Below are 26,656 nucleotides of genomic sequence, written 5' to 3' on the forward strand. Positions count from 1 at the left end.
ACAAACAATAAATGCTGGAGAGGGTGCAGAGAAAAGGGAAGCCTCTTACACTGTTGGTGGGAATGTAAACTAGTACACTGACTATGGAGAACAGTGTGGATATTCCTTTACAAACTGGAAATAGAACTGCCATACAACCCAGCAATCTCACTGCTGGGTGTACCACATATGTACCCCCAATGTTCATTGCAGCACTGTTCACAATAGCTAGGACATGGAAGCAACCTCGATATCCATTGGCAGATGAACGGGTAAGTAAGTTGTGGTACATACACACAATGGAATATTACTCGGGTATAAAAAAGAATGCATTTGACTCAATTCTAATGAGGTGGATGAAATTGGAGCCTATTATACAGAGTGAAGTAAGTCAGAAAGAGAAACACCAATACAGTATATTAACACATATATATGGAATTTAGAAAGATGGCAACAACAACCCTATATGAAAGACAGCAAAAGAGACACAGATGTAAAGAACAGACTTTGGGACTCTGTGGGAGAAGGCGAGGGTGGGATGATTTGCAAGAATAGCACTGAAACAATGTATATTACCACATGTGAAACAGATGACCAGTGCAAGTTCGGTGCATGAAGCAGGGCGCTGAAAGCTAGTGCTCTGGGACAACCCAGAGGGATGGGGTGGGGAGGGAGGCGGCTTCGGGGAGGGAGGCGGCTTCAGGATGGGGGCACACACATGTGCACCTGGGGCTGATCCATGTCAATTTATGGCAAAAACCACAATATTGTAAAGTAAGTAGCCCCCAGTTAAAATAAAGAAATTAAATTTTAAAAAGTGAAAAGAGAACCTATAGACTGGAAGAAAATATTTACAAATCATATATGGAGGATTCTGTCCATAATATGTAAAGAACTTTAACAGCTCAATACTAAAAGAAAAATAGTCTTTTTTTTTTTTTTTTTAGTGGGCAGCAGATCAGCATGCAAAACATACTATATACTTCAGGCAAACAGAAAATACCAGATAAAATACATCCACACAAAAGACAGAACACAGAAAACTAAAAGGACATATGTGAATATATGATTTTTTTCTTATTATTTAAATCTCTTTAAAAAAGACAATACACTGTTGTGAAAAATATTACAGCAGTTCCTCAAAAACTTAAAAACAGAATTAATTAATTAACTAATCCTGCAATTCCACTTCTGGGTATATACCCAAAAGAATTAAACTCATTGATTAGAACAGGTATTTGTACACCAATGTTCACAGCAGCATTATTCACAATAGTCAAAAGGTTGAAACAACCCAAATATTCAACATCAGATTAATAAACAAAATGTGGTATATCATACATGGAATATTACTCAGCCTTAAAAAGGAAGGAAATTCTGACACATGGTACAACATGGATGAACCCTGAAGGTATTAGGCTAAACAAAACAAGCCAGTCACAAAAGGGCAAATAATAGTTCAGTTCAGTTCAGTCGCTCAGTCGTGTCTGACTCTTTCAGACTGCAGACTCTATGAACTGCAGCACTCCAGCCCTTCCTGTCCAACACCAACTCCCGGAGCCCACCCAAACTCATGTCCATTGAGTCGGTGATGCCATCCAACCGTCTCATTCTCTGTCGTCCCCTTCTCCTCCTGCCCCCAATCCCTCCCAGCATCAGGGTCTTTTTCAATGAGTCAGCTCTTTGAATCAGGTGGCCAAAGTATTGGAGTTTCAGCTTCAACATCAGACCTTCCAATGAACAACCAGGACTGATCTCCTTTAGGATGAACTGGTTGGATCTCCTTGCAGTCCAAGGGACTCTCAAGAGTCTTCTCCAACACCACAGTTCAAAAGCATCAATTCTTTGGTGCTCAGCTTTCTTTATAATCCAACTCTCACATCCATACGTGACTACTGGAAAAACCACAGCCTTGACTAGATGGACCTTTTTCTGATTCCAATTATGAGACACCGAGAGTAGAAACAGAAAGTAAAATGGTGGTTGTCAGTGGTTGGAAGAGAGGGGAATGATGAATTATTGCTTAGTAAGAGGTACAGAGTTTCTGTATGTTTGTGTGTGTGTTAGTTGTTCAGTCGTGTCCAACTCTTGCAACCCCATGGACTGTACTGTCTGCCCATGGAATTCTCCAAGCAAAAATACTAGAGTGGGTTGCCATTTCCTGCTCCAGGGGATCTTCCTGATCCAGGGATCCCACACTGCAGGCAGATTCTTTACTGTCTGAGTCACCAGGGAAGCCCTCTTTTTCTGTACATTTCTGCATGGGATGATGAAAAAGTTCTGGAGTAGAATGCTGGTGTTAAGTGCACAACAGTGTGAATGTACCTAACGTCTGAACTGTACACCTAAGAATCGTTAAATGGGCAAATTTTGTTAACAAATATTTTTAACAATAAAAAAAAGACTACTCAATCAAAAATAATAAAAGTAAACTACACACTTTATAACAACTAAGACTAAAAATTATAACGGCAATATACCAGTGCATGCTCAGTCACTAGGTCACATCCAACTCTTTGCCACCCCATGGACTGAAGCCCACCAACCTCCTCTGTCCATGGAATTTTCTAGGCAAGAACAGTGGAGCGGGTTGCCATCTCCTACTCCAGGGGATCTCCCTGATCCAAGGATCAAACCTGAGTCTCCTGAACTGGCATGCAGATTCTTTATCACTGAGCCACCTGGGAAGCCCAACATGCCACCATAAGATACAAAATACATTATTTTAACATTCATTTGCTATAAGTGAGGTAATAGAATATGACCTGAAGGAGGTACAAAAAGGAAAAAACAACAAAAGAACAAATGAGAAAAATACTATGAAAATAGTAATATAATAGACTGAAACTTAATTTTCTTGGGCTCCAAAATCACTGTGGACGGTTACTGCAGCCATGAAGTAAGAGACACTTGCTCCTTGAGGGAAAAGCGGTGACAAAACTAGAAAACATTAAAAAGCAGACACATCACTGGGCTGACAAAGTCCATATAGTCAAAGCTGTGGTTTTTGCAGTAGTCATTGTACAGATGTGAGAGTGGGATCGTAAAGAAGGCTGAGTGCCAAAGAATTGATGCTTTTGAACTGTAGTGTTGGAGAGACTTTTGAGAGTCCCTTGGGCTGCAATTGATCAAACCAGTCAAAATCCTCAAGGAAATCAACCCTGAATATCCTTTAGAAGGACTGACGCTGAAGCCGAGGCTCCAATACTTTGGCCACCTGATACGAAGAGCCGACTCACTGGAAAAGATCCTGATGCTAGGAAAGACTGAAGGCAGGAGGAAAAGCAGGCAACACAGGATAAGACTGTTGGATGGCATCACTGATTCAATGGACATGAGTTTGAGCAAACTCTAGGAAATAGTGAAGAACAGGGAAGCCTGGCATGCTGCAGTCCATGGGGTTGGAAAGAGTCAGACACAACTGAGTGACTGAACAACAACAGACTGAAACTTAATTATATAAATAATTACATTAAATGCAAATAATCTTAAAATCTCAATTAAAAAGCCAAGATTATCAGAGTGGATTAAAAACAAACAAGACCTACCTATATACTGCTTACAAGAACGATAATTCAAATAGGTTGAATGAAGACCCGAATATATTAACAGGAAAAAGACAGGGAAAGATATACCACATTAATAGCAATCAAAAGAAAGCTGGGATGCTATCAAACAATTTCAGATCACAGAACATTGCAAGAGCTAAAACAAAACATTACATATCAATAAAGAGTCTATATGATCATCTCAAAAGATGCAGAATATGAATTTTAAAAACATCCAACATCCATTCCTGATGAAAACTTGGTAGAAAGTAAAAACAACAAGTAGAGAACTTCTGTAATCTGATAAAGAACATCTATTTAAAACAAACAGCTCATACCTCACTTGATGGTGAAATAATAAATGCTTTCCCCCTAAGATCAGGAACAAGACAGGAATGTCTACTTTTACCACTTCTATTCAACATTTCACTGACATTTAATAAAATCCAATAAAAGAAATAAAAGGCATCCAGATTGGAAAGGAAAAAGTAAAACTGCCTTTTTTATAGACAAGGAAATCAATGAAGTAAAAATACTGCTTATAATAGCATCAAAGATACGAAATACTTGGACATAAACATGACAGGATATAAAAATTCTGTACACTGAAAACTACAAAAAATTATGAGAAAAATTAGAGAAGATCTAAATAAATAGAGAGATAACCTGTGTTCATGGTTGGAAGACTCAATATGGTTAAGATGTCAATACTCCCCAAACTGATGTATAGATCTGATACACCATCAGTCAAAACCCCAGCAGATTTTTATTTATTGAAATTGAAGTACTTAATTTTTAAGCATATATGAAGATACAAAGGGCCCTAGAATGGCCAATAACAACATTTAACAATGGCTATTTAAAAAAAATCCTGGAGGACTAATACAACCTGATTTCAACATGTGTTATAGCGTTCCAATATTCAAGACTGTGCAATACTGGCTTAAAAAGATAAATATAATGGAATAGAATGGAGATTCCAGATATAGGACCACACATATAGGGAGAACTGATTTCCAGTAACAGTACAACGCAAAGGTAAAGAAAAAATAATCAACAATTGGTGCTACAACAATTGGATATTCACATGCAAAGTTGTTTTAAAAACTGAACATGATCCATATCTTGCATCATATACAAAAATTAATTCAAAATGGATCACAGAACTAAATGTACAACATTAAACTATAAAACTTCTTGAAGAAAAGAGGATATCTTTGTGACCTTAAACTGGCATAAATGTCTTTGATATCACACTAAAGTACAATTTATAACAGAACATTTTTATAGACTGCAAAGTTGAGAACTCTGCTCTTTGAAAAACACTAACAGAGTAAAAAAATAAGCCAATGATTGGGAGAAAATATCTGCAAATCACATATTTGATAAAGGACTTAGATGTAGAATGTACAAAGAACTCAGAAAATTCATTAATATGATAACCCAGTAAAAACTGGGCAACAAACCTGAATAAAGACCTCACTAAAAAAACATCCAACATCCGTTCCTGATGAAAACTTGGTAGAAAGTAAAAACAGCAAGTAGAGAACTTCTGTAATCTGATAAAGAACTTGCCATATAAACGGCAAATTAGCACATGAAAAAATGTTCAACATCATAATCATTAAGAAAACGCAAACTGTGTGACAAAACCCACTACAATATTGTAAAGTAATTAGTCTCCAACTAATAAAAATAAATGAAAAAAAAAAAAAGAAAACACAAACTAAAAGTATAATCGGATACTACCACCTTTTGGAATCGTTAAAATGAAAAAGATTAACCATAACACATACCAAATATTTGCAAGGATGTGAAGGGACTGGAATTCTCACACTTTGATGGGAATGGAAAACAGTAAATCATTTTTTAAAAGTTTGGCAGTTTTCAGTACGTTAAACACACACTTACCATATAATGCAGCCATTCCACATCTAGGTATTTATCCAAGAGAAACGAAACATATACACAGTGTTCATAGCAGTTTTATTTGTAACAGCCCCAAATCAGAAAACACTAGAATACTTATGAACAGGTGAATAGATAAAGTGTGGTATGTCTCAGTTCAGTTTAGTTCAGTCGCTCAGTCGTGTCCGACTCTTTGTGACCCCATGAATCGCAGCACACCAGGCCTCCCTGTCCATCACCAACTCCCGGAGTTTACTCAAACTCATGTCCATCGAGTCGGTGATGCCATCCAGTCATCTAATCCTCTGTCATCCCCTTCTCCTCCTGCCCCAATCTCTCCCAGCATCAGGGTCTTTTCCAATGAGTTGACTCTTCGCATGAGGTGGCCAAAGTACTGGAGTTTCAGCTTCAGCATCAGTCCTTCCAATGAACACCCAGGACTGATCTCCTTTAGGATGGACTGGTTAGATCTCCTTGCAGTCCAAGGGACTCTCAAGAGTCTTCTCCAACACCACAGTTCAAACGCATCAATTTTTCGGCGCTCAGCTTTCTTCACAGTCCAACTCTCACATCTAGCCAATGAAATACTACTACTTAGTAATAAAAGAGAACAAGCTACTGATAACCACTCAGAGAAGAATCTCAGAATACTTACGGTAATGAAAACCAGACCAAAAGAGTATCTACTCTATAATTCCACTTGCTTAACAGTCTAGAAAATTAAATCTAATGTATAAAAGCAGATGAATGGTTGCGAGGAAGAGTAAAAGGAGAGGGATTACAAAGTATCTAAATAAATTTGAGGGGAGGGGGTTGGTGGATGTTCACCATCATGACTGCAGTGATGGCTTCATATGTGTATGTATACATCTCAAAACTTACCAAATTACATACTTTAAGTATGCACTGTTTAGTGTGTGCTAATTATACCTTAGTAAATAAAACAGAAACAAAAGGCTTATAAATACTTCTAACTTTTTATAACTCAAAGATATTGTAAAGTTATTTAATGCCCTTCTTAGTATCTTCTCTTACAATCATTCTTAAATATAGTGACTACAAAATAAAACTCTTTTGTAAGCATAAAACTGAAAAAAGACCTACAAACAGGATAGATAATATGATCTGTTACAGCTATTCAGCAAATTCAGGCATCATGTCAAAAAACAGCACTCATTCAGAGATGCCAATTAAAACTTTGTAAGAGGAGCTTTTCTTTCAGAAAAAAAATATCAACTCCTGCTTATATCTACAGTGTAACTGAATTATAGCACCTGTGTTTACTTAGACACACACACACACACACACATACACACACACACACACACACACACACACACACACACACACACACACACTTTCCCCCTCTTTCTCTCTGCAGTCTCCAAAGCTCCTATCTCACAATTTGCAGTTTCAAAGGCAGCTCCAAAAGTTAAGAGAAATTATGGTGTAAGGAGACAAATCTAGTTTAGGGATGCTTCATCAAGACTTGACAACTCACCACAATGTTACGTGCTTAGAGATAGCCAATATTTTAAAGTATCTGCTGAGTGCTGTATGACTTAACAAAACATTTTTAAATCCTCTCATTGTTTTATTTTTAATTGATCCTTAAAACAATGAAGCAGTCAAAGAGGTAGGTATAATCACACTTCTACAGAACATACAGACAAGGAACAGATACACATAGGAAAATAAACATAGATAATTTACGTAACTGTGCACTCTACATGTCAGGTATATTTGGAACCAAATCTCTTGGCCCACAGTCCAATCCCTTTGATTCAGTGTATCATTTCAATGATTACAAATACTAAAATTATTATTACTTGCTGCCCAAAATCATATGCAGAGGCAGTCCCGAGACCTTCACTATGAACAAAAAATAACCATTTGCACTGGGTAATTACTATAAAGTCAGTAAATAAGGAAGATGATAAGGCTTATGAGCAATCTGATAAACTCCCTCCCAAACTATTTTGGAATTAGAAAACTAAATATGAGGTTTATGCCTCACTGAATAGTTTAAAACTCAGGCTCACTTTCCCTTGTGAAATAGGGCAAATCACACCCACAGTCCTGGTTACTAAAAGGATTAAACGGCATAAACATGCACTGCACATGTACAGCACCTGGCACACAGCTGCTACCATCCCACCTACTAGTTTTAATGACAAATTTATAATATTTAAATTACCAATGTCTATCAAAAAATAGCAATTCTAATTTTAAAACTATATGTATATATGCTTTAGAAATAAATATTAACATTAAAGCTAACTAAATTTAGATATAACAAGGCTAATACTTTGTTTTTCCTTTAACTGAGTTTCACTCACACACATGCCATTTAGGTACTCAGATTAAAAATAGTAACCAAAAACCCCCATCACACATCCTTCATAGTATACAGACAAAGAACATGCCTGAAATTGGTTCTTAATCTGTATACTTGTATACCTGTTAAAATTTTGATTATTAACTTTAAAAAATTAACTTTTCTGTAAAGAACTTTAAATAAGAAAACAATTCTTATGACAGTGCAAAGTGTTAACAACAGATCTTAAATATTATGAAAAGTGAAGTCAAGAAAAACTTAAAATACACTTATTAATAGTTACCAGTGTAATAGCTACCAGTGTATTAAGAACGTAAAAATCACCTGTGGTCAAGAACTCATACTGCAAAAAAAGCTTACTTTTTCAATATACTTCTAAAAATTTTTTTATAAGCAATATCACTGAAAATACTAAAGAAAAAAGTTATATCTAAACTCATAATTATGCTTCCTAATCCATGTAATTTTATGGCTGCTTCTAAATAGTATCAGCATTTTTATTTTCCTGTTTTCCACCAATATTCAAATATATTATAAAATATTCAAGCACAGGCAATGTTGTATTAAGACTGTGATCTTGCTTAAATTTAACCATTGGCTGACAGGCAAGGCACCATGTTAAGAGCTTGAAATGTACAATTTTGCCAGCTGATATACAAAAGTTCTAAATTAGCATATGAAAAGTAATCCACAGATGGCTATGTACAATTCACAGAAGGGAATAAAAGGTAGAGATTGTCTGTACTTACAAACCTGAAATGAGCTAAGCAAAGCCTTCTGAATGTTCTGCCACAAATTTAACATTAAACATCAGCCTCTGGAGTTGTTATGGTCTCATTATCAAAACAGTAAGTAACAGTGAGGCTATTATCTACTACACCTAATTTGAGCTCCTAATACCATTCTTGAATCTTTTACATAAATTACTTCTAATAATCACATAATCCTACAAAGTGGATACTACTGTGCCTGCCATGTAAAAATGAGGAAGCCGTGGCTCAAAGTCAATCAATGTCTCCAAGGTGATCAAGGTAAGTGGAGAAGCCTAAATTCAAAGCTGCCAGTGATGTAGTGAATATCCTTGTGAAAACATTAAGACAGAAAAATTAAGCATGTATTGACAGAGGACTGGTTAAATATATCATGGTTCATACATAAAATGGAATAGCAAACAACCATTTAAAGAGAAGGAGGCACCTATATACACATGTATCAATATACACAAGGCACCAATCTCCAGAATGTACCCAGAAGTATTGGGTTGGCCAAAAAATCTCCTTCGGTTTTTAAGTAAAAGACAAATTTTCATTTCACCATGCTGAACAAAGTATTCACCGCTTTGTTCCACTACCTTTTGCCATTTTTCAGACAACTTCATATTCTTATCTTCCCAAGCAAGACTTTTTATCTTTTTGAGCAAAGAACTGTTCCAGGTGCCTTTTACAGTCTTCCAAAGAACTGAAGTTTTTCCATTAAGAGAATTTTGTAAAGACTAAAACAAATGGAAATCTGAAGGTACAATGTCTGGTGAATACAGTGGGTCAATCAGAACTCCCCAGCAGTTTATGCCTAGCCATCAAAGAAATAAGAGGTCTTGTTTTATCCTGATGGAAGAATGCATTTTCTTCTGACTAATTCCAAATGCTTTTTGTTGAGTTCTGCTTTCATTTGGCCTAATTGGTAGCAGTACTTGGAATTAATCATTTGGTTTCCAGAAGGAGTTCCTAATAGAGGACTCCCTTCCAATCCTGCCATATACACAACATCACCTTCTTGGATGAAGACTGGCCTTTGGTGTGGTTGGTAGTAGTTCATCTAGCTTGCTCTACTATCTCTTCTGCTTCACATTATTGTACAGTAGCCACTTTTCATCATCCATCATAATTTGTTTTAAAAACAAACATTTTCACTACATTTAAGTGGAGAATCACATGTGGAAATATAGTCAGGAAGGTTTTTTTCACTTATGTGGAAGCCAAACATCAAAGCGATTAATATAACCAAGCTAGTATAAATGATTTTCAACACTTGATCTGCATATTTTAAGTATGTTGACTCTCCTGCATGGTATAACATTAATTATTCTCAATTAAAGCCTCAGTTTGATCACTATCAATCTTAACTGGTCTACCTGACCGTGGAGCATCATCCAGCAAGACATCTCCAGCTCGAAACTTCACAAACAATTTGACACCTTCAATCAGTCACAGCACCTTCTCCATACACTGCACAAATCTTTGGTTTTTTTGCATTTCAGTTGCATTTTTTTACCTTTCTTGAAATAAGACACAAGATGCCTAAAACGTTGCTTCTTCTTCAATCTTCAATATTAAAACAGCTACACAAAAATTCACCTATTTTGATAAGCTTTTTTTTTAATGCACACTGATATGACAGCTGTCACAATACAATCTAACAAAATTGTTTCAAATGAAGTTGAAGACAACTAAGTGCTACTAGATCCATCTTATGGGGGAAAAAAAAAAGACATTTCTGGCCAACCCAAATACACATACAACACTGTTTAATACAGTAGCCATTGGCCATATGCAGGTGCTTAAACTTTAAACTATTTAAAATCAAATTTAAAATTTAGTCCTTCAGTCATACCAGTCATACTTAAAGGGCTTAACAGCCACATGGCTCATGGCTACCATACTAGGCAGCTAGATATAACACATTTATATGCTCAAGGAATGTTCTATTGGACAGCACCGATATAGAATATTTTTGGAAGAACAGAAAGAAATTAGTAACAGTTCCTAGGGAAGGGGAAAGAAAAGGCATGGACACATTTCACATATGCACAGTTAACTTCTTAACTCTGTAACATGTCAAATATCACCTATTTTAAAATAATGATTTACCTTTTTTAAAGTACCTTGTTTGGTTCTCAAAAGAATTGCATGATTTACGCTACTCAGAAGCATAAAAGGCTCAGAAGTTCTAAGGCATAACAGCTGGGGGGTAAGGGACAGAAATCCTCTCTCCTAGACTGCCTAGAAATGCTCCTGCCCACTACCCTAACTGTACGAACTGTTCTTCTATTCACAATACTATTAGAGACACCATGCAAAAAATTACAGAGCTGCTATTCCTGAGGAATTAAGGAACAGGGACAGAAAAAAACATCAGGGGAAAAAAACGCTTGCAAGGTATGAAAGAGTAACTATGGTCAAAAGGCACAGGAGAAAGTTCTGTTCTTTGGGGAAGAAAGGTACAGGTAATACCATCACACCTCTCCTCTTCTTATACTTCTGTTTAAAGCTCTACAGAAGAGCACTTAACAGCGATGGTCTCAGTTCTACTTTGAAGTCACTTTTTCCCCCAAATGTCATATTTCTTCAAATGACACAGCATACTGAACAACTGAATTGTTACATGCTTCAATTTTCTCACCTGTAAAACAGAAACCTGTTGCCTAATCAATGTTATTCACTTACTACTGGACATTTTTGCCTAGGAGAGGGAATAGTCAAACCTTTGAGAACAAAAAGGTACAGTGGTCAGATACTCCCAGATAACAACCAACCAAACATTATGATTGATTTTCTCTCATCCGGAGACAGAGGATCAGCTCAGGAAAGCCAAAGGACCTGGGGACAATTCAAATATATGAAAATCTACGCTGGAAGAAAAATAAATAGGAACAAGATCCCAAACCATCCACTTTCCTGCACATTGACACAGCATTCTTATTCTCTTCCTCTTCCATAGAGCTCAGCCATTGTTGGATCTAGCCTAGTTTCAGAGCATGCCTTTCACCACTGCCCAAAACATACTGTCTTTCACAATGAGTTTAGGCAGGTCAGAGATCTGTGCCAGGGTAAACAGAAGGGCAAGCTGGTGTCCACAAAGGGAAAAGGGCATAAATTTGTCCCCACACAGACTGGTGACCAGGAAGTCTGCCCAAATTTCAGGAATCTGGGTTTATAGGGAAAGAAAAGCAAGACTCTTAGTCCTATGAGACAGGAAAATAATTTAGGGACTCCAAAAGCTAATCATATCCACAAGCATTCAAGGAAGTCAACTTACTAATGAAAACATCATATAAAATATAAGACCAAGCAAGGAAGACACAGCATTGTAAAGAAGGATATATGACAATTATTTCCAGAAATTTATATTTCCAAGTTATTACTAAATTTTTAAATATAATAATTATCCATATATAAGTTAAATCCTTTAAAAATATATAGGACAGATATTAAGTTCACTTCATATGATTACTACATAGAAACACTTAATGTGGCCTTAGACTACTATACATTTACTTAGGGGAGTAAACATCTGAAAATGAGTTTATATTAATGGAAAAGTGCAAAGAAACTTGTCAACATGTGCCAGTTCCATGGCCCATAGGCAATGAGCACCGCCTGCCTCTGCCAGTCAGATCACCAACCAACAGTACTGTGAAGGCCATGAAAGAAGCTGTTAATACTCTGGTTTAATCTCAGCACAGGCCAGAGCAGCAGATTAAGCAGAACTTTACATCAGTGGCAGGTCTCCCAAGTTCTCTTGATGCCACAGAATTCATAAGTGGGATCAGTATGTTCTAAAAAAACATGGTATTGCAAAGGGAAAAAAAGGTTCCACGGCATCAAGCAGTGTAATACTTGAAACCTCATCATCAAAGTGACAGTTTTCAAGTGCCATTTATGATGCCCTAGTCTGGAAACATCCCAGCTAACCCATCTGATCAACAATTTCACAGATGGAAGCACTTGATGGCTAATTGGCAAGTCTATTATTCAAATAAAACAGCTCTCTGTACCTCTTCTTTCATTATTACAAGTCAAGGTACAACAAGATTGGTCATTCAAATTAGCTTAATAGAAACCTCTTTCCCAAAGTAAATTTTTTAATGAAACCACACATTTTAACAACTAGCTTAGAGTACTAATCAGTTTCTGAATAGTAAGGAAAATGTTTTATAAACTAAAAGGAGTAAGAAACGTAAATCTTCTTTTAAAAGTTGTACTGTTTGTTTCCTCTGTCTTTATCAATGTCAAGATACAGTCATAAGGACTAAAATGAATAAAATAGTTACTCATTCCTTAAATATTTTAAAAACACAGGCCATGTAACAAACATTATCATAAAGAAAAATCCTCTCAAATATTTTAGGTTTCCTAAAAAAACTGTAAAGCAGGCATCTTCTCTTCACCTACATTTTGCCCAATAAAAATTCCAGACTGTTAAGGCTTTCTAATTTATGAAGCAAGTAGCTTAATGTTATATGAAGCAAGCATCTAACATCGTAGATATTATCTACCTAAGGACATGGTATTGATGCAGAATAGGCTTTGGCCTCAGAAAGACTTGGGTTCCAACTCTAGCTCCACTTCCTGTTAGTTCCAGACTTGACCCAATAATATGGAAATAACTATCCCTATCCATAGAGGATTGTTGTGAAGATTAAATGAGATTATATACATAGAACACTTACATTAAATCATGCAAGCCCTCAGCATTTGTCCACTTAGCTCTCATCCCTTTCTCCCCCCTACTTCTATAAATTCCAGAGAAGAATCCTGATACAACTGCCAAAATATGTGCATTCTCTTTACAGGCCCATACATTTGCTCCAATCCCACTGAAACCTACATTCCCTATTCAGATAATCTGGCTATCTCCCTATATTCCTACAATTTTCAGACCCCAAGGAAAGCACCAAGGAAGAACCTGTAGAAAGACTGAGCTATAAAATATTTGAAGACCTCAATTTCTACCTGTAAAGCAGAAACTAGGAAATGCATATAGTAATCAGAACCTGCACGGGGGAAGGCAATCATAGTCAGAAACTCTGGAACGAGTCACAAACCGAAGTAAAATCACAATTATCTCCTTATAGTGATACAGCAATATAATAGTAACAAAAAAGTATTTTTTTAGGTAATAAAACAATAACTTCACATGAAGTAAAAGAACATCTTTTCTATAAAAGAGAAAGGGGTGTTTTTCCAAAATTATATTCTATCATTCTGTCTACTTTTGATAAGCATTTTGCTTCTAATTACTCAGGTTCTTGTGTTTAGAACACTACAAAGAACTGTAATAACGTAATCAAGTAAAAAGATAGGAAATGCATATACAATGAAACAGAAAAGTACAATTATCCCAGTCTTCACTCAACTTTTTATTGTCCCTAAGCCTTCCCACTGTGCCCAACACAGGCATTCATTCAGTCTCCTCGAGGGAAGAGCCTGTGAAATCACTGACGACAGTCTGAAAAGCAGCACTGGAGGCTGCCCAGTAGAGACCATTGCCAGCTCCTGGGGCATACTTCCAGGATGCTGAACCCAGATAATAACTCATGAAGAACCACCTTGAACGTATGTTGTGAGATAGAGCACTGGCCATGACTGTCCAGATTTTAAGTGAGCATGATACCTAAAGAACTGTCCAAATGATAATATGAACTAAAAAATTAGAAATCAAGTTTAAGACTAGAAGCCTAAAGATCAGTGTACCAAATGAGCAAGATGACCAGTAAATCAAACATGTAAAATGATGTTGAGGGTAAGGAAGGAAAAGATATAAATTGAATTTTTATGATCATAACATCCCACACATTTGGAATATTAAGATATTACTATAATATTTTATTTTCCTATACTAGACAAAAGCATCTTCTCTTATTTCTCACTCTATATACCCTTTCTATCAAAAGCAGTATCAGTTGTCATGGACCCACCATATCCTTGACTTTAAAAATCTTAACATTTTGTTTTTCCTCAGAATTTTGACTTTTTATTTCATCAGAATGTGATCAATTCTGGAAGACAATTTCACTGTAATTGAAAACACATCTCTGCTCCCCTTATGTTCTAAAGAATTCAAGCAAAGTCATTTATGGTAATTTCATATTGAAATAGAAATTTAACATTCACAAATGTCAAAGACCTTTCCCCTTTAAAGACCAGTCACAACTAAAAAGTTCAAACAAAACAACACAGATTAACCACAGTGCAACTACCAGAAATTTCTTTCCCTTTTACTTGAGAACACCCAAGAACAGATTTGAGACTTCTCAGGAGCATCACATTTTTCATAGGGTTTAATATCTACGCAGAAGAATTACATTACAATGACACCTAAACAGAGTATGCTCTAATTAGGTTGCTTTTGACCTGACCTCTTTCGTAATTTTCTACAGTAGAAACATCAGCTCAAGTACATGAATAATTAGGAACTATACTTTTTAAATAATAAAATTATTACGTCAAGAGCAGGAAATGAAGAGAAATTACATGCATTTTGTACTTTTACTTCGTTTCTAAAGCAAAATCACTATTTATTTGTAGTTAAGCAAAGAAATAAAACAATTCAAATTTATTGACCCTTTAACTCAAACGGTAAAGAATCTGCCTGCAATGCGGGAGACCTAGGTTCAACCCCTGGGTCAGGAAGCTCCACTGGAGAAGGGCACGGCAACCCACTCCAGTATCCTTGCCTGGAGAATTCCATGGACAGGGGAGCCTGGTGGGCTACAGTCCATCAGATCACAAAGTCAGGCATGATGAGCGATTAACACTTTCACACTTTACCTACTTCTTAATAGGAAGAAAAATGACCAAATTAATCTATCAATGTTTAGAAAGGCTCTTTGTAAATGTTCAGAGGATCACATCAGGACAGATACTCAAAGAATCAAATGGGGGTAAAACATAACCAGAAGCATCCATCAGTATATAAAAACTGTCAATACAGACAGGTTAAAGAGCTCAGTAACATAAAGAACTCATAAAAAGCCTTTTGTAAACATCTGCTCATTTTCAAGCTACTGCACCAGCAATAAACAAAAGTTTTGTTTCAAGTGTGACAGATGTAAACATCAACTGTACACTCATTCCTGCCTTAAGTCTCATCTTCAAGAGTATCCAGGTTCTTTAAAAATGGAGGTATGATGAGCAAAACTCCTGTGCTCAGTCATGTCTAACAACTTCCCAAGTCACTTGGAAGAGAATTTCCTACAAGGCCCTACATGATCTAGTCTCTGGCAACCTCTGAAGTGTTACCCTCTTCAACTCCAAGATTAAGAGAGAATATGGAACATCTAAGTAAGGCATGAAAATAAAATTAAAATGAATTTCTGATTTTGTTTTACTTGGCAGCTTTTAAAAGAAGTTTAACTAAAGGAAAATGTTATTTAATGTTATTCACTGAGTTGTTCTTTTTCTTTATTGTTGTTCTTATTAAAAAGACAGAACATTATTTATGAAGTGGAAATTCCTTTTGTCTCCCTCCCTTCTCATGAACTTGATGTGGGTTATTCAGATGTGTGGTATACAACATGGTAGCCACTAACTACATGTGATTACTCAAATTTAAGTAAAATTAAAAATTCACTTCTTCAAGTCATACTGGTACATATCATGGACTCAACATGCAGCTGTGGAATTTAGGTGAATTAAAATTCAGTAAAATTAAAAATTCAGTTGTTCCAGTCACATTTCAAAGGCTTAATAATAGCCATGTGTGCATGCTAAGTCACTTCAGTCATGTCTGCTCTTTGCAACCCTGTGGACCGTAGCCTGCCAGGCTCCTCTATCCATGGAACTCTCTAAGTGAGAATACTACAGTGGGTTGCCGTGCCCTCCTCCAGAGGATCTTCCCAACCCAGGGATCGAACCTGCAACTCCTACATCTCCTGCACTGGCAGGTGGTTCTTTACCACTAGCGCCACCTGTGAAGTCCTTAAAAATAGCCACATATGGCTAATAGCTACTGTATTAGCACATACAGCACATTTCCTTCACAGCATAAAGTTCTATTGGACAGAGATGCTTTAGAACTCGTAATACTTTTACCTTTAAAAAAAGTTATTCTAAAAACAAAATAAAAAAAGTTATTCTGTTTTAAGAATTATCATTAATACTTTCATAGTGTATGTATATATCTACAACCTGAAATTTTCTCTCAATATGTTTGTATTATGCATACTGAGATATAGAACCTAGCTCACTTTAACTGCTATATAACATTCCATAATGCATTTTGATACTTAAGTACTTTGCAACTTTTCAATAATCCAAATTGTCACACCCAGACCAACCTTAAGGATAAAAGGCTTCCATGAGAATTGTTGCTTCCTAAGTCTTCATTAACACTTCACAAGTGTTTGTTTAAAAAAAATTAATCTAATACTTGTTTTATTTTCATAACATAAAATTTACCATTTTAACCACTGTTAAGTGTACAATTTCATGGCATTAAGTACATTCACACTGTTGTACCATCATCGGAGAAGGCAATGGCAACACACTCCAGTACTCTTGCCTGGAGAATCCCATGGACAGAGGAGTCTGGTAGGCTGCAGTCCATGGGGTCACTAAGAGTTGGACAGGACTGAGCATCTTCACTTTCACTTTTCACTTTCATGCACTGGAGAAGGAAATGGCAACCCACTCCAGTGTTCTTGCCTGGAGAATCCCAGGGACGGCGGAGCCTGGTTGTCTGCCATCTATGGGGTCGCACAGAGTCAGACACGACTGAAGCGACTTAGCAGCAGCAGCAGCAGCAGTACAATCATCACCACCGTCTACAGAACTTTCGTCTTCCCAACCTGAAACTCTGTACCACTAAACACCAACTCTTCATTCCACTACAACCCCCAACTCCTGGCCACCACCATCCTACTTTTTGTCTCTATGAATCAGACTAGTAACTCATTTAAGCGAAACCATAAAATATTCGTCCTTTTGTGACTGGTTAATTTCATTCAGAATAATGTCTTCAAGGTTCACCCATGTTGACGCATGTGTCAGCCCTTTTTAGGTTAAATAATAATCCACAATATACCACATTTTGTTTATCCACTGAGCCATCAATAAATACAAGTTGCTTCTACCTTTTGGCTATTACAAATGCTGCTGCTATAAAGTGGCTGTACAAATATCTATTTGAGCCCCTAATTTCAATTATTTGGGCTATATACCCAGATAAGGAATTGCTGGATCATATAATTCTATTTAATTTTTTGAGGAACCACCATACCATTTTCCACAGAGGTCACACAATTTTACATTCCTACCAGCAATGCACAAGGGTTTCCCTATACTCTCACCAACAGTTGCTTACTTGCTACATTTTTTGGATAATAACTATCCTAGTAGGTGTGTCTTCCAAAATTATAAAGTTTAATTTTCATAGGTAGACCTTTAATCCACTTGCTATAGATTTTTGTGTACAGAATTAGGTAGGAATTTAGTATTAGTTTTCCTTCCCATAAAGCAAGCCACCTGCTTCAGCATCATTTAATGAATAGGCCTCCCCTTCCCCACTAATTTTTAATACCATCTCTACTATAAATCAAGTTTCCGTATATACATGAGTCTATTTCTGGACTTTCTATTTGACTATACTGATCTACCTATCTCTGTCTAGGGCAGACTCCAGGAGATGGTGACGGACAGGGAGGCCTGACGTGCTAAAGTCAGTGGAGTTGCAAAGAATCAAACACAACGTGGTGACCAAATAACAACCACCACCTATCTCTATACCAGCAAAACACTACTTGAGTCACACAGCGTTAAAATATATTTTGATATTTGGTAAAACAAAATTTCTTTTTCCTTTCTAAGAATCTCTTTGCTATTCTTGGGTTTTTTTTTTCTCCGATATAAATTTTATAATCAGTTTTCTAATTCCACGAAAATTCTGGTTGGTATATTTATTGGAACTGCATTGAATTTACGATTAACTGGAGAGAACTAGCATGTGATATTGAAACTCATCATTCATGAAAATGGTGTTACTTCTTCATTTATTCCAGTCATTTCCCCCATTACTATATTAAATTAATCCCTTCTATAAAATGTTACACTAAAACCTGTACGATAAATAATTGAAAGAAGATTTCTACTCCAAGACTCATAACAGAAACCAACAAATAGTTATTAGTTTTAAATAAAAAATCCATACACTGTGGATTTGGGAGTTATAACAAATAAAACAGATCATATTCAATTTGTGAAGCTTTTTTTTTTTTAAGTCTAGTCACCCAGAATAATCCTTCAAAATGTATCTTACATCTCACCACTTTAAGAAAGCTTTTTCTGACCACCCCCTATAGTATTTTCCCTTATTTTTGCATCAGAAATTACTGAAGTCAGTGTTAGAAAGATACAATCTGGTAGCTTACAGGTAAAACATATGTTTTTAATTTGTGTTTAGCTGGGCCTATACCATGTTCCATTCAGAGAGATTCCATTTCCATGCTTCCTGGGTTACCAGGGCAAGCAAATCACACACTGATCCTTAAAGTTCCTGTCTAGAAGTGACCTGTTAATTTCCAATTCACACTCAACTAGCCGAAGCAAAATCACAAGCAGGCCAAATTCAAAAATGATGGAAAGGCATAATCCTACTATGTTCCTAGAAGGATAAAAGCCAGTAATATTTCATATAATTGATGACTTTAAACTCTTTCCCCCTACCTATTCTCCAAACTACCACTAGAATTACTTTTCAAAAACACAGATGGAATTATCTCACAACTCTGATAAAAAAATAAAAAGTCTTCAACAAAGTACAGCAATTGGAGAAAAAGTCAAATCACTAAGAACGGCATTCGATACCTGTTGAATGCCTATAATATAATCTACTCCAAACTCCCTTACCAGCTTCCTTTCCCACTATTTCCCCTCATATCACCTGCTCTCCTGGCTTTTCTCAGTTATTTCTTGGTTATAATACAAATTTTAGTTCAAGCATCATTTCCTCAATTCAGTCTCACTTTCCCTTTTTGTGTAAAAAATTAAATATCATATTCTATAAAAATCACACTATTTATAATAATATATAACATTTGCTAATTCGAAGTAGTTAATATGTGCCAGGCCCTTAAAACATAACTGTTGTATGTCTACTAGATTGTTAGGTCCCTAGACTAAATAACAATATTCTCGTTTACTTTGGTATTCCCTATAGCATACCAACCAACATATTAAAAAAGTCAAAACACTGGTCTAAAGAATTCAAATACAAGATAATGCCACTGACATTTTACTCCAGTTTCATTCACTTTTAAGCTTATCTCAACTCTTTCTAAAGTTAAAATTAACCAACAGACTTAAACTCAAACTTCTATTTAAATTTGTTTTAATATATATTTATTGGGCTGTACCAGGTCTCAGCTGTGGCATGCAGAATCTTTCAGTTGTGGCATGAACACTTAGCTGAGGCATGTGGGATTTAGTTTCCTGACCAGGGATTAAACCCAGGCCCCCTGCATTGGGAGTGCAGAGTCTCAGCCACTAGATCAGAAGGGAAGCCCCTAAACTTGTGGGTGGAATTCCCTGGTGGTCCAGTGGTTAGGACTCTAAGCTTCCACTTCAGGAAACACGAGTTCGATCCCCCATCAGAGAACTAAGATCTGTAAGCCACGTGGCAAGGCCAAAATATGAATAAATAAAATAAAGTAACTATTATTAAATCATTTAAAAAGAAACTTTTAGAGACTGCTGACTATGCTTTGGCTAAGCCCATCTCTTGGGTTTAGTCTTGACTGCTTTTGGAAATAGCTTAGTTGCCAAGACCTAGGTTGGGATAGTTATAAAGACAATCAAGCAGTCTAAGGAGAGCAATACTTTTAATACAATCATCTCACATCTTTCAGTAATTTCAAGTTCATAAGCACTGTAGCAAAGTAAATAAAAACATATTTGAAACAAAAAGCTATTCATTTACAAACTGTAATAGTTCTAATAAAACATCTGTTTTTGCTTCACTACTGATAAGTTATACTGAAGTAGCGTATTATGGACAGATTTAATGATTTTAGCCTGCTACTTTTCAAATAATAACATTTTAAAATGTAATATTAAAAAAAAACTTTAAGTTGTCTTATAAGGTATACATACCATAATGAAGAACTAGGAAAAAGTAACAGGATAAAGCTAATGGAAGAAAGATTCAAGAAAGACACTGTGAACAATGTGATATATTAAAACAGTGAAAAGAGAACTCAAAGTGATGGCTCAGTTGACAAGTTGAACAATTCTAGTACAGTAATGGAGGAGGCCAGAATATAACCTCATCACTCAGTGGAAGTAAGGAGGTAGAATATGTGAGCCTAAGCTATTACTACAGGAATTCTGGAAATGAAACATTTAATGGCAGGATGCAGTGCACTTTTGGGGGGATACAGGACATTTAAATATCTTTGTAACAGAGAAAAAGGTCAGTGGAGATAAGTAAGGTTTCAAGACAGGATGGGATCAGAGAGTAAGTGAAAGGATTAGCCAGGGAAAAGAAAAATGTCATTTCTAGTCAAAGAAAGCTGAGTCAGTAGGATGGATGGGAAACTTACTTCTGCTACAATTTCAATGTTTTAAAGGGCCATCGACAACGCTAACAGCAAGTAACCTGCCCCTATTTATGAAGAAATTCTGACTTTTCCATTTTATGGTAAGACAGTAACACTTTCCACTTATTTCTGGAGGGATAAAACAACTTATATCTCCTTTTCTACTTTTATTGGCTGCTACACATTATCAAATGGAAACGAGCTATTATCAATTCAAAGATCTTTGACTTTTTATTAAAACTAAGTAATACAATTGGGACTTCCCTGGCACTCCAGTGGTTAAGACTCCCTGCTTCCACTGCAAAGGCGTGGGTTTGATCCCTGGTCAGAGAACTAAGATCCTGTATGCCACACGTGCACAGCCAAAAACAATTTTTTAAATAAACAATATTTAACTTTTTCACTCATTACAAAATAATACATAACACTTCATTTTGTAGAAGTAACATCTAGAACAAGAGCAAAATAAAATTTTAAGAAAAAATATAATTATTGAACACCTAGTATTTGACAAACGAGGTTATCACAGAAATAAGAACCCCATATATCATTCTTTTGAAAGTCTGTCATCTAATCAGAAAAATGAAACACATGAAGTAACAGATTCTCAGACAACACAGTTTTAAGTTTAAATACGAATACAAAATGAGGAGGAACACGTGCTGATGAAATTATCCAAAACTAAGGCCAGGTTACTGAACCAACACTTAGTGTTCCGCTCAATGCAAAGGTCTGCAGTGGTCACTGAGGTATGTTGTAAATCAATTTGTGGTCCGTCAAACCATCATTTCATGTCCAGCAATTTCCAGGCATGGATTTCTGGCATGGATATATAATTTACTGCATCTACTATTTAAGGGAAAAGTTATTTTGGTATTTAAATTTGAAGCAACTTCTCTTAAGAATTCCAGTAGGGTAATACCTTTACCTACATGTAATTTGCAGGCTAATGTGAAGCATCTATACACCACCTCAGTTCACTTTTGACACTTCTATATACTTAAACAATATTATTGCTGATTTTAGAATGAATCAGAAAATTCTAGAAGCTATCTATAATGTTTGCAAAAGTATGAAAGCAGCTTTAGGGGCCAAGTTCAGAGAAACTTAGACCTCTTAAGCAAACATATTACAAAGATTTTAGAAAAATGAAGAATCATAAAGAAACATGCTTACAGAAAAGGAACATGAGAAATAGCCAAAACTAACAAATGGTCTATGCAAGGATAAAATACAGAATCATAAAATGATTTCAACATCCTAAAAGGAAAAGGTTTATTAGTCATCAAGCACAATGGGCCTAACACAGAATTCTTGTAAAAGTGCCTAAGAAACATTGAAAATTTCATGAAATCTCAAACACAACTATTTCTCACACAAAATATTAGACTACTATGAATAAAGGAAGACAAAGTCATTGATAGTGATATGGAAATATGGGAAAGTTGATCACTAAAAGGGTTCTAAAGGTGGGTTAGAAAAATACTCCCAAAATGTCGACATAAAATAATATATTACATAAAAGTCTCACATAGTCATCTTTTTTGTGACTGGAAGACTGGGAAGACAATCACTGTAGAATTCAAAAAAGGAGAAATTTCTTCTTCAGCTGAAAGCAGACAGAATATCCTAAGATAGAAATCTATCTGGAGGCTATTTGCCTCAACTGTACAGAACAAGATAAAACATAATATTAAAATTAACTGAAAACTAATTTAATTTTAGTAAGAATGTGAAAGAAATCATGTATACCAAATTTAAAGGAAAAAGAGGTATTACTTATTCATCCATGTATCATAATTACTAGAAGGAATTTATCAGTGTTAAGATCGTACATACATTCTACGGGCTTTCTGGATCTTGCCAATAGTATGCAATGTTTACTTTTTCATGTGTTACTTTTAGTCTACATTGTAAACCCAGAAATAGGATATTATAAGTCTCTTTTTAACCAAAAGGCAAGTGTGATTATCTTGCATATCTCAAAAGTTTAAATCAAAGCAGAGAAAATTCTTATTCCTAGGAGAAAATTAAATTAAGATAATAGAACATATTCTCACAAGTTAGTGTTGGTATACAACAACCAGCAGTAAGGGAAGCTTTTTACCATAAGGTTAACTATGAGGAGAATTTCTTGGGAGTGATTTCTTTCTGTTTGGATAACTCGTGAAAGGCTTGTAATTAACACACAAAGAAATAGTTAGTCCATATACTAACCTGGCCCAGTCCAGGCATACCTCCTCCAAGTCTAAGAAGTCTGTCCATACTTCTAGAAAACAGAAACAAAGAGAAACGTTCCTAAGGACAAAAGTGTTTATTCAATTGCTATCTATGTAATTCACCTTCAGTCACTCAGTATGTCAAAAATATTGGTGGTAATTACAACACAACATCAGACTTCCTGTTAATTAACACCACATATTAATTCAAGAAGCTGTCTTCCATGCTAATTAACAGACCTTATTTTACTGCTTTGGTTTTGGGTTATCCCCAGTTTTAAAGACAAGCAATCTTAGCATACTTTCAAAACTTTGCTATCATTAAGTTAATTATATTTTCTTATTGTTATCTAATAAAGTACCTGAATGAGGAAAAAGTGCCTGAAATGCTTATCATATGTATGATTGAATCTCCTTCAATTTGTCCAGAGTGTACAAATAAAAATCCTCACTTTTAAATTAAATTTTAACATCCTCATTAGTAAGTTCTGTGCTAATTAACTTACAGCTTGTCAGTTATCATCAAAACTACATGTGAAAGACATTGTGAGCAGATTATGGATCTCTGAATTAGCATCAAAGGCTTTAAAACACACTCATTATACTAAACGAAATATTATAAAGTAAACATTAAATGCATTAGGATAGTGTTCTAGAATCCACACAGATAGTCTGCATTATATCAGACACTGTGAAGATATACACCATTTTCACTAAGGAAATTCGGCTGCTGGTCTCAATTTTAGAGTAAATCAATACAAAGAAGATTAACTTCGAAATGTCGATCTGATTTTTCTCATCTCTGGAGTAACTACAGAAGATACTCCTATAAGCTCAAAAATTTCACAGAAAAAATCAAAGGAAAAAATATCAAGGGTACTAATATGGCCACAAATACACAAAAAGGAGTAATAAAATTATAAAAATTAATATTAGTACAACTAAATAATAACGAAGCAATTTTTTCTACTTGAAAACTGCTGCTATGCCTTAAAATTCCTATTCTTCCTACATGTATGTATTAGAAAATGGTATTACTACAAATTATATTTGAAACTAAATAAACATTAACAGATTAATTTAATCACTTGTCCACTTTGTTATACTAGTTAGAACAGCTCTACTAACTCTACTAACTTATAATCATTACACTATTGCCTAATCATGTTTGCTGAAACTAACAATTTAATCCTGCAAATATTTAACACTGTTAATAATGCAAACTTCATTCAAATCCTAATTTAGAAAAGTGCCCAAATGATACAACCATGGAATCTGTACAAAGTGAACATACCACCATAACCACCACCTAGACGAAGAAAGAACCTTACCAGCACCTAAGAATCCCTTATGCTCCCTTCCTATTCTCCAACACCCTGCAAAGGTAGAATTCCAAGGTCTAACAGCACACCTTCTCAGGGTTTTTGAATTTTATATAAACAAAATAATATGTTTTGGGTCTGGCATCCTTCACTCCACAAGTTTGTGAGACTGATAACAGATAAACTCTCTTTAAAAAACGAAAAGGCACATAAAAAAACTTGATAGTCCAAACAAAACTTCCACTTCACAATCTTAACTAACACTCCTAACAGCAACATTTACAAATAAATTCTCCATTAAATTCTCATTAAAATTCCATAACTCAAATATGGCATTTAATACACAGTACTTTTTAATGGCTGTTGACTGAAAACAAAACAAAATAAAGCCCTGTGTATTTAAAACATAAAAGACATTTATTCCTCTGCAAAATATTATTCCCTTCCAAGAAAAAAAATTCTTTGGATCAGTGCAAGCTTACTAACATAAAGAACAAATGGGGGAAAAAATTTAGACACTTTATATATTCCAGGCCAAAGTAAATTCCCAGCTGTGTTCAGTTTATCTATTCCCCCTGTGTTGTTTCTGATAACTTTACACAGACTCCAGATGCTGTGAATATACATGAGCTATGTGGGGAGCAGAGGGAAAGAAAATCTGGCAGGTCAAACTTGTGTTTTTAGCAAAATGAGAAACAGAAAAAAATATTTAGCAAACTAAAACATTTAAGATAAGATAATAAGATTTAATAAAAAACCAACATTTGGAGATGAAATATATTGATAAGTGTTCTAAACTATACTACTTTTAAGAAGTTTATAGAAAGCAGACAAGAACAAAAATGCTACTTGTGACTTTCAAGAGCTCTTAAATCTGGGCTTTTGATCTGTGTTAAAAGTAACACATTTTCATAATATTGTTATAACAATATCCTGAAAGAATAAATAAAAGTAAAATACATTCTTAATTCTTACCTGGTCAGTAGCTACAGCTCCTGTGGTGTTAAGCTTCAATTTGCTGAGTATGAAAATTTTCTTAATTCAAGTTCTCGTTAATACTGGCAGGTATAATTTTTCTGAAGGCTTTTTTTTCCCCTCTCTCCTAAAAATAATTAATTAATTAATTAATTAAGATATAATTATTTTGAGAACTAAGGAGGGAAATATATCAAGCAAAATTTCTAAAAACAAAATAGAAATCAAAATTGATTTTTAATTATAATGTCCTGAGAGTACAGAGTGAAATACCACCCAAGGGAGCTATAGAGCATAGTGATTATCCCTGTATCCAAATTTTGTTCCTGAAGTTTTTTTTGAGCTGTTCTAATTATATGTAAAGACTGATATCTCATGACTTTCAGTCTTTCTAGAGAGTTTTAAAGGACAAAGAAGATTTATTCATTTTTAAATAGAACAAAATTACCATATAGGTTCATTGCACATTATTAGATATCTGTAATATATTATGGAATCTTAGTGATTAATTTCCCTATATCTTTAAAGTTTGTTATTTCATTATCCTAGGAATTACTCTGACATGTCCTAATCAATAATTCTCAACTATGCCAAAAAAGACTAAACTAAGGAGAAAATGGAGGATCACCCCAAATAATGCAACAGTGAAGTACATTATAGCCACTGCATCATCTTTCAGTTTTTATGGTGACGCCCAAAGCACTGCTTCATCTTTCAAAAAGATACAAAACACCAGAGACACCATCTTTGTAGTCTTTTTTGTTAGCTTTCATTGAACTAGTACTTCAGAATCCCTCATATTCTTCCCCTAACAGCAAAGAGAGAACTGACAGAGAAAAAGTTTCACAATTATTAGATTCATGGGGTGAATGTAAAAAAAAACCAGCACTCTAATGATGACAATAAAACTGACTGAGCCAAGTTTCTCTGGCACTACTGACACTCAGAACATTTTTCTGTTGCAGACGGCTGTCTTGTGCGTTACAGGATGTTTAGCAGCATCCCTGGCCCCTGCCCACTAGATCCTATAGCAAGTACAGCTGTGATAACCACAG

The 26,656-nt window shown here is 35.4% G+C and overlaps 1 protein-coding gene across 1 annotated transcript in view; it reads right to left on the reverse strand.

The window, feature by feature from the left end:
- Nucleotides 1-26,656, reverse strand: part of PSMD14 (proteasome 26S subunit, non-ATPase 14) — a 99,814-nt gene that overhangs the window by 65,686 nt on the left and 7,472 nt on the right. Inside the window, exons 2-3 of the mRNA XM_020886422.2 lie at nucleotides 25,602-25,728; nucleotides 23,303-23,354 (exon numbers count right to left, since the gene is read on the reverse strand). Of these exons, the coding sequence (XP_020742081.1) occupies nucleotides 23,303-23,350 (48 nt within the window). The 5' untranslated portion in view covers nucleotides 23,351-23,354; nucleotides 25,602-25,728. The remainder of the gene's footprint in view (nucleotides 1-23,302; nucleotides 23,355-25,601; nucleotides 25,729-26,656) is intronic.

The sequence above is a fragment of the Odocoileus virginianus genome, chromosome 13 (genome assembly GCF_023699985.2).
Source record: "Odocoileus virginianus isolate 20LAN1187 ecotype Illinois chromosome 13, Ovbor_1.2, whole genome shotgun sequence".
In the NCBI taxonomy this organism is placed as follows: Eukaryota; Metazoa; Chordata; class Mammalia; order Artiodactyla; family Cervidae; genus Odocoileus; species Odocoileus virginianus.